General features: G+C 36.0%; 1 protein-coding gene across 1 annotated transcript; it reads right to left on the reverse strand.

Moving 5' to 3' along the window:
• Positions 1-892: 892 nt before the first annotated feature.
• Positions 893-4069, reverse strand: LOC149183061 (cysteine-rich receptor-like protein kinase 2). The gene is made up of 7 exons (XM_089414809.1): positions 3349-4069; positions 2945-3097; positions 2723-2850; positions 2423-2639; positions 1987-2218; positions 1839-1881; positions 893-988 (listed from the first exon to the last, which is right to left on the reverse strand). Exons 1-7 carry the CDS (start codon positions 4067-4069, stop codon positions 893-895), a joined length of 1590 nt encoding a protein of 529 aa, XP_089270935.1.
• Positions 4070-9797: the final 5728 nt, after the last annotated feature.

A 9797-nucleotide genomic window follows, 5' to 3' on the forward strand; every position in this document is an offset into this window, starting at 1 on the left:
GCAGCAAGGATTTTGATCCTAGTTTGTACAAGAGTATTGTAGGTAGCCTTATGTATTTAACAGCTACTAGGCCTGATTTAATGTATGCTGTTAGTTTAATTTCCAGGTTCATGGAGAGGCCAAAGGAGGCACATTGGCAGGCAGCAAAGAGAATTTTGAGGTATGTCAAAGGCACCAAAATGTTTGGAATTTTATATCATGCCTCAGAACATTCAGATTTGGTTGGATACACAGACAGCGATTGGGCTGGAAGTGTAGATGATCGGAAGAGCACTTCCGGTTATGTTTTTAATATGGGTTCAGGAGCCATTTCATGGGCTTCTAAGAAGCAGTCCATTGTAGCATTGTCTACAGCAGAGGCTGAATATGTAGCAGCTACAGCAGCAGCATGTCAGGCAGTGTGGATGAGAAGAATGTTGAGAAGCTTAGGCCAAGAGCAGGCAAAAGCGACAGTGATTTTTTGTGACAATAGCTCAGCTATTGCTTTGTCAAAGAATTCAGTGTTTCATAAGAGAACGAAACACATTGATACAAGGTTTCACTACATCAGAGAATTAGTGAACAATGGAGAAATTGTCCTAGAACATTGCAGGACTCAAGAACAGGTAGCAGACATCTTGACAAAGCCACTTGATCAGAAGAGCTTTGAATTTTTGAGAAAGTGTCTCGGTATGACCGAATGCACAGCAGTTGAAATTAAAGGGGAGTGTTGAAATCTAATTTCAACTCCGTGCGAAACTCACCCAAAACCGCCAAAGCAAAACCGGAAACCTGCTTAACTTTCTCGGACCGCCTACCAGCGAAAAGCTGTTTCCGTATATGCGGCTCCGATGGGATTTGGTGCAGACGCGTGTCATTGCCCTGACGTAACGCAACGTCATCTTCTCGGGGGTTAAAGCCCTGCTGCAAACTGCCCTCCGATATTCATTACCGCCGTCGGATTTGTTTCTTCATCCTCCACCGTCGATCGCGTAAGGTGCATACGGGCCTGCAGCAAATCAATGCATTGGGTGGAGTGAAAGGTTTTCCAGTTTGACTGCCGTGGAGGAAACGCTGTGGTCTTTAATGCATTTACGAAGTTTTGGTGAGGCCCTTTTAATATGGGTATGGGCAAACTTTATTATATGTTCTTTTATATATGTTTTTATACGGCACGTATTAAAAACATAAATCGTATGTAATAAGTTTTTGTTTCACGCGTTGACCATTTTTTTTGGGCAATGGTATGTAAAAAGAATATTGACACAAGTTAAAAAGAATATGAACGAGCCAAGGAGAAAAATGCTCGTGGGTTGTAATGGTGGTTGTGTTGATTTTGTAAAACAGAGGGTGTATGCACAGCAGTGCACAAATATGTTGTAATGTTTTTTGTGGGAATTAAAAAACAGAGGTGAAGGAAAACCATGTGTGGTTTTGGACAAGTAGTGGATAAAGGAAATGGTGGAGCGTGAATTTTTGTAAGCCTGTGTAATTTTGTTTTTCACAGCAGTAATCTTATGTAAGTCTTTATATTACAGCAGTAAAGTTTTGTTACAGCAGTGAATGTAAAATGGGATTTACAGCAGTAAACCCAGCTCAGTGAATTCTTAGGTGAAAACACAGTGAATGTTTTTTTTGTTGAATGTTTTTCTTGTGGTGAATCCCTCTCAGTAACAGAGGATGAATATGTATGAGGAAATATATTTGTGAATAGAAATGTTTTGTGTCAGTTTAATGGTTTGATCTGAGTCATTTTGTTTCTAAGAGGTTTTCTGTCAAAAGATCCTGGACAGAGTAAACAGAGCATTGGCTCTGTGGTGAACATATTGTCTGTTTTTGGTATTTTGCATTAAAAATACCCAACATTGCCCATGCACTGCATACTCAGGTGCCGTGTAGCCTCTGCCACATAACAAATTTGTGGAAACATTAAAATTAATGCTAGGACTATAGACCGTCAAGAAATTTATTTTTGAAAACAATTACTAAATGGATTCTACAACTTACATTGTTCCTCCCACTCTGGTCGAAACATGGGTTTCACCTTCTGGGAAGAATCTCGCCATTCCAAAATCTGCTATTTTAGGATTGAATTTGTCATCTAAAAGTATATTTGCACATTTGATATCTCTATGTATAATGCGCATGTTCGAATCCTCGTGTAGGTACGAGAGGCCTCGTGCTGTGCCCACTATAATGTCTAAACGGTTTTCCCAGAATAGACCATTTCCTATCTCTCCTGCGTATCTCCAACAATAACATTCGCAACCCTCAATACAAGTAATAAAAGGTTAAACATGATTTCTGAAATTAAAAACTCGAATGCTGAAATCAACAGCTTTGATGGGAGTAACGTAGCCAAGAAATGCTTCAACACAATGAAATACTACCCTACACGATTTTAGAAATTTAAAACGAAACCGGTTCAATGCGAGCTACATACCAAACAAATGCTTGTGCAGACCGTTGTTTGACATAAATTCGTAAACCAGCAAGCGCTCGTTCCCCCGGGTGCAACATCCGAGCAAACGAACAAGATTTCGGTGACGGACGCTGGTTAGAAGTTTCACTTCTGTCAGAAACTCCTGCGCGCCTTGAGTACTCTCATGCCTTCCATTAAGTTTCTTAACAGCAACATCCCTCCCATCCTGAAGTATTCCCTGCTCACCAACCCTATTATAATTAAACTGCGAACAATGCATATTTCAGGACAAACTGAAGAAATCCGTGTTCGAAATTATACCTTATAAACTTCACCAAATCCTCCTTTGCCGAGCATGTTGCGTCTGTCAAAGTTTCCAGTGGAATCCCTTAGAACCTCATACTCGAAGAAAAAGTGTTCGAAATTGTCCCTTGCTGTTACATTTTCATCTGCGCAGAGCACCATGACAAAGAGTTTCTCGTAACGATTGAGTACGACAAAATTAAAAAACTCAACGGAGTAGAGCAAGGAAAATATAATCACCTGATCTATCATAGCCATTTCGATGCCCAATACGTCTACAGAACAGTACCAAACACATCACCGCAATCAGAGATGTTCCCCCAATGCTTCCTAACAAAATGTACACTATTTTGGATGACGATTTCCCCGAAGACGGTGTCGGATTCGTCGATCCTGCGATTAAAAGGAAAGCAAAACAATCAACAAACGCAGTCACATAGACTCCATCTTGAAGCGATCAACCAGATCGGTTAGAATTAGTTAAAAACTTTGCATGCAGCACTTTTCCCTCACAAATCCTGCAACAATATGTCAATGAACTGCGATAATCTATATCTCTTTGAATTAACAAAGAGTGCATATGTTAATTAAACAGCAAGAAGTTGCAGGCAATCTAAGAAATCTCGTGCTGGAAGTCTGGTTACCGGAGAAAAACGAGTGAGTTGAGTAGCGCATAAAACAACCCGCCTCCAGACCTCGACCTTCTTGCTTGGGAGTACATTCGAGTAAAAGATTCCGAGCATAATTCAAGCATGTTTGGCAACTACTAGCCGTAAGGTAGGGCCAACACTGAGCGAGACCATATAAGGAGCCATCAATGGAGCCAGTCGCATAACTGTTATTTGCAGAAGCATTTTCTATGAGTTGACTGGATAGGGCAGTTGCTCTCTGAGAAAATGCCTGTGGATCGCTGTCATTTGTGGAGAAACAGTGATGAATAGCGCCTAAGTCCCAAGTGTAATTCTCATAGTGGAGGATATTACTATAATTCTCATAGTGGAGGAAACAACCATCTAGATGAATCCGACCACCAGAGTTGTTGAGACAGTTTGCTTTAATTAGTTTCGCCGCTTCCGTGACGCAGTCTGAGCACTCGGGTGGACTTAAATAGTTCCGACACACTGCAAGACCAGAGACACTGTTTTCAGATAGATTAGCGTAGCCATTTAAGGAAACATTTGAGGAGAGGGATTCTAAAACACTATCCCGACTTTGCCAAAACGCTGTAGCATTAGCATCGGCATGAACTGGGTTGCACCCTATCTGATCCTGCCGTTTACAGTCGGGATCGTCGGACGGTAAAGCTACTGAAATCATCACAGCCGCTGAAATAGCCAGAAATGAAAATCTCGTACCTTCCGCCATGTGTTGAGCAAATTAACGCAATAACTGCATACTTCTTAATAACTATTCCGCGGTATGCAGCATGCTGATTATGGATATCGTGTGAGCAGTGCCCACAATATGTACACCCTGTTTGAGTCTGTTAGTCAGGCGGTCTCCTCTATCCCATTACATTGAAAAGACGTTCTCAATATCGAATCGTGTTGCGTGGAGAAGCCGCCGAGTACGGCTTCACCATTGACTTTGTTATCAATGCAAAATAAGGGGACTACGCAATGGACGTTCGAACTAGAAGGCCGGGAAAGACGGATCGTCTGTTACTAACTTTGACCTAATGTTTTTCATTGACAGTCAAACGAAGCTAAAACGGCTAGTATAAAATACCCACAAATAGCTGAGAAATTTTTGCAGATTATAAAAATTTTGGCGGAATTTTTTTTTTTTTTTTTGCAGATTATAAAAATTTATAGCCAAAATTAATTATAATGGTTAAATTTCAAAATTTTAAGTGTTTTGGAAATTTGTGATGATGTTGAATCTATTTTTTATTATAAAAATAAATTCAAACATTCAAACGCTCTTCCAATTTCCTGAATCCATTTTCATCATAAAAAAAATTCAAACACTCCATCTACCTCTTTTAATTACTTAATTTAATTAATATTTTAAAAAATTCCAAAAAAAACTTCCTCATTATTTTGTTGCTGGGGTAAACAACACCTAAAACAAGCTAAAATACAAAACCGTCTGCAAATTGCGCTAAAATACAAAACCGTCTGCGAAGCAATTTGCAGATAATCAGATCTTACTGGCTATGACGTACAATGTCTGACGGCTCTGATCCTTTTATGCACGTCGTCTACTAAGTGGGTTTACCGTTTCTGTCAACTTTTAAGTAAATTTGCTCCGCATTTTGGTGAAGAAATTGAATTTTATAAATTAGACAATGTATAATTTATTAATTAATTAACCATCTCTTTTTATTTAATCAGTTTAATTTAAATTTTGTTCACATTTTAAACGATTATAATTATTAACTTTATAAAAAAAATTATACCAAAAAAACAAACCACTCGTAATAACTAAACCTAAACTAAACTAAACCTAAACTGCTGTTAACTTTTTCTATCCATGTTTTTCAAAGGCTTCGAAGTGCCAATGCCAGTGAGCACGTATATTTCCAAACGCTCGTTGCCGTTGATTTATAACAAAACAATACAGCATGACAGCAGTCTATGTGGCTTTAACATTTTTAAAAATCGGTTCCCTTTAATAGGGTTGAAATTGTAATAGTTTTCTGGTTTTTCTTTTTTTAATTAAGCTAGCTCTGCGCCATGGTCAGCTTGCTAAGAAAGATAGAAGGATCTATCGACTAAGAGATGTTATTTACTAGGTTTTGTGGTTTTTTTATTTTTTTTTTTAAATTAAGCAAGGTCTATGTTGTGGCTAGCTTGCTCACAAGATGGAAGGATCTATCGACTCAGAGATACTATTGAGTGGGTTTGTATAAGATTTGAGGTTTAAGCCTAGACGCCCCTCAAAGAATGTTTTAATTACTTTCTCTCAAGAGTGACTTCCTTGCTTGAAAGATAGAAGGATGAGAGATTTGAGGTTTGAGCCTCGACGTCCCTCAAGAATGTTTCAATTACTTTGCCCCAAGGAATGTTTTAATTACTTTCCCCCCAATGGAAGGTTATGTTTTAATTGGTTCACACCTCATGGGTTAAGAGAAATTATTTGCACCTAACCCCAAGAGCATCAAGGGGAATTGACCACATAACTTTCCATTAACAAGGTTTTTTAACGGCAAGAACTCCATCAATTGAGCTAACCCTTGGAGCTTAAATGTGGCTTTTTTTTTTCTTAAATGTAATAGTTTATTGTTAAACGTCATAATTTGATTTCTACATTTCTCGTGGAAAGTTGAAATTGGAAAATATAGTTGAAATTATAATGGTTTATTGTAATCTCATTTCATTATTGGTCCCACTAAATGCATGTGTGTTGAACACTATTAATTTAGCATTGACCAATGCAAGTAATAATGTTTAAATTTAAAAACTAAATATTTATTTTTCAACATTATTGAAAAAAATATTTCTTAAACATTTGATTGAACCATAACTTGAAAGTCTTATTATGCAATTATTTTTTAAACAATTAATTGGACCATGACTTGAAGGTCATATTGCATCCTGGGCACAATAAAATAACATGTGGATAACTAACACAATTTTTTGTTACCCTAATTTCTAGATGCAATTTGTAATGTCTTCATTCACTTGGGAGGCATAAGGAGAAGATTTTGTTAGTGTAATTAAGTTTTCATGGGGTAGGACAAGAAAAATAATTCAGGGAACACATTTCGCCTAGGAAAACACCTTATAAAAACTAAAACCAATAGAAATAGACATGGGTCCTATGCTAACAAAAAGCCATTTTTAAATTATAAAGTGAAAAGACAACCTAAAGTGAATTTATTAAAATAAAAGGTAAAAGGGTGACAAAAGGGTAAAGTAAGTTATAAAAAAGGAAAATGAGGAGTTTCTCCTTATTCTTTCTTTTGATCACCTGACAAATAGAAATGTAGAGAGTTATTGAAAAGAGAGGCTATGTTTCTTAGAACCCTCATCTATGGTTGTTGGTTTCAGTGTTGAAACTATACACTCTAGTTAGTATTGGAATGAAATCACTTGGGTTCCAACATTGCACTTCATTGTTGATAAAGAAGAAGGCAGTGGCAGAAATAGAGAAAATATATAAGTGTTATCATTTGATTTTATAAGTTGACTTTTGGTATTCTTTACCTATTGTAGAGGACGAGTTACCATTGTCCTTTCCATAGTATTCGGTCGAGTTTAGATTTTTCTATTGGGGGAAATGAGTCTGATCCATTTAGGAGGTGAAGAGATCCTTATTATCATAGGCTAAGAACCTCTCTTCCTTGTTGGCCGAGTGCCACTACATTCCAGGCATATTCATCAATTAATTGGGTAGGCTAAAAGCCTCTACTATGCAAGCTGAGACCACCTCTAAACTATATCATCATCACATGAAGAGTATGACTACCCTTATACGTAGTTATATTCACTGACGAGTTTTTATGTCGCTATAGCTGCTAGAAAAACTCAATGTCATCTTGAAGGTTGTATTACTGAAGTTTATATTATTGGAGCTACTGAAAAATGTTATTGGTTGTACTTCCCCTTCTTCAAAGTTTTAATAAGTAGGAGTAAAAAAGTAAATGTGTGGACTTGTTAGTGGTTACTTTCCACCAAACATTATGCGAGCCCTTTCCTCTTAATAGGCAATTATCTTTTCCTCTTTATATATAAATTCAGACTTGTTCTAAAAGCATAATATATTTTTTACTTGAGTGATAGGAACTAAGCTACCCCACGACACATAGAGTTTTCTTTGCTGATGACAAATTTCTAAAATGAAAGGGAGTAGAGGTACTGTTGAAAGATATAAAACTAACATAATTTCTATGTGAAGGAAAAAAAAAGGTGTTATTTAAACAATGTGGGACCTGGTTTGTGATGGAAATGATTTTTCAAAGAGTCTTCTAGCAAAGGTAGATGTAAATACATATATAACAAAAATATCTAGCTTGAAGGTCTGGAGATAAGTCGATCCCAATTAGAGTTTTTAATGAAGATTTCAAAAACAATAAAATGGTGATATATAAAGATTATTTTTGTTCACTGTTAGAGTGTGAGAAAATACACACTCTATCTATCTTACAACATTTTCCTTGGTCATCATTATAACCAACTGAGTTTGGAAACCACAAATTCAAATGAACACCAAGTGGTCTATGTGTTGGCAAAACAATTAATCACAAACATTAATGGCTAAGTGTAGATATTATGGATGAGGATTAAAGCTCAAGCCTTGTTGCTCTTTTGCTAAGAATGAGAAGGGAAAGCCTCTACCTCAACCCTATCACCAAAATCATAGCTCTCATATTTGCCCTTAACATTGGCATGTTTCCCCCCAAGTCCATGCCATACATGAATATAAACTTGGAAATAACTAGAGTAAGGCTTCTACATGCTAATGACTCTCTTTGTGGGGATGAGGATTCCTCTCTAATTTTTAATTACATGTGTATTGTTGTTGTTGCCATGGTAGGTATCTTCACTAGTGATGTCTTTTTACTTTCAAAATACAAATTGCAATTCCCAATGATGATGAAAAATTTATAAAGAGGCAGGTCACACCAAATACACATTAAATACTTAGATACATTTGTGACCATTTATGACTGTTGATTTGCAAAATATAATCAATTTGGAAACATAATATGGGCATGACCATGAATGACCACATCAACATGAAAATAATGAGTAACATATGATGGGGCATGACCATGAATGAACACATCAATATTCAAATAAAGAGAAAACTAGTGAAATATTAGTCACCATAGAAGGCGCCCGATGTGGTGAGCTTAGTGAAGTCCTTAAATCATGAAGAAAACAATAGTAATGAGGAGAAAATTAAGCCAAAATTAGACAAAATCTCGGTGTAATGGAAGAGGGTACTCACATTATTTTTTATAAATTGATCGAAAGTTGTAATTAGTATGCACGAATTCATAAAGTTTGATCTAAAGGCTCTCAAGTTTTTGATAATAGTTGAGCATGTAAATATGATGTTAATCATTATGGAAATTTTGATGTAAAAAATGAGCGTCAAAACCAAAAATGTACTAACAAAATTAACTTTATAAGAGCCAATAGAATTCAAGATGATGATGTCATCCCTATGGGTAAATATTTTGGAGGGAAAGGAAGATAATTATCCTTTTTAATTTTTCTTTCGACTTATCTCCTTATAGTTTTAGTTAAATATCAAGTGTAGACACTCGTTGGATGCAAAATTAAAATCTGCATCCAATGAGCACCCATTTTACATACTTTTGAATAGACCCATATATGAAAAAATCATGTTCACCTATTGGATGTAAAATTAAATTCCATATCTAACAAGTACCATCTTTGCATACTTCTAAGTAGACTCACATCGGGAAAAAAATGAAAATACATGGAAAAAAGCATGTTAGTGGGTGCGAAATTAATTTTTCATGACATTTGACTAAACCTATAAGGAGATAAGCTAAAAACACAATTAAAACAATAGTTTCCTTTATTTTTCTTTAAAAATGCAAAACTCTTATTTTATTTTTTTAACTATTATTTTATTATTGTTCTTAGGATGTCCATTTAAAATTTTGAAATTCCTGATCCTAGAAAATTATTTTGTATCGCTAAATATTTTAAAAGAGGAAAATGACTTCCCCACCTACAAAGGAACGTCACAAAGAAGTACAAACACATCCATAGGGGGAATTTACGATATAGATAAAATATGTATCTTGACAAAGAGGATGAATGTGGCTTGGAATGTTCAAGGTGGAAAAAGAAGTGCCCTTGAATTATGACAAGCCACTATTAAGATTAAGGGAGCTCATACCATTCTCAACTTCCCTCTACACGTGGTGGAGAAGACCCTTTCAAAAGAACTCAATTTTTTTTAGAACGATTTCAGCCATCTCCAAAAAAAATTAATTTGGAGTGGTGTAGATTGGATGGATGAAAATTTGAATATGTTTGTCCCACAAATGCTAAAAAAATAAGTTAATGGTTTGATAAATAACCATTCGATAGAAAGCAGGTACAAAATGTGGCTATTTAAAAATGATAAAACCCTAGATAAAACCATTCCTTTTAAAAGAAGAACC

This window comes from Pinus tabuliformis, chromosome 3_2 (genome assembly GCF_031772625.1).
Source record: "Pinus tabuliformis cultivar Carrire ecotype Pingquan chromosome 3_2, CPIR1, whole genome shotgun sequence".
In the NCBI taxonomy this organism is placed as follows: Eukaryota; Viridiplantae; Streptophyta; class Pinopsida; order Pinales; family Pinaceae; genus Pinus; species Pinus tabuliformis.

What these genes read in the sequence shown, in the direction of transcription:
- LOC149183061 (XM_089414809.1), bottom strand. Translation starts at nt 4,069, where the DNA reads ATGGCGGAAGGTACGAGATTTTCATTTCTGGCTATTTCAGCGGCTGTG. An exon ending in AAATGGCTATGATAGATCAG is followed by an intron (nt 2,851 to 2,944) that starts GTGATTATATTT and finishes TGCTCTGCGCAG; the next exon opens with ATGAAAATGTAACAGCAAGG. An exon ending in ACCAGAGTGGGAGGAACAAT is followed by an intron (nt 1,882 to 1,986) that starts GTAAGTTGTAGA and finishes GTTATGTGGCAG; the next exon opens with AGGCTACACGGCACCTGAGT.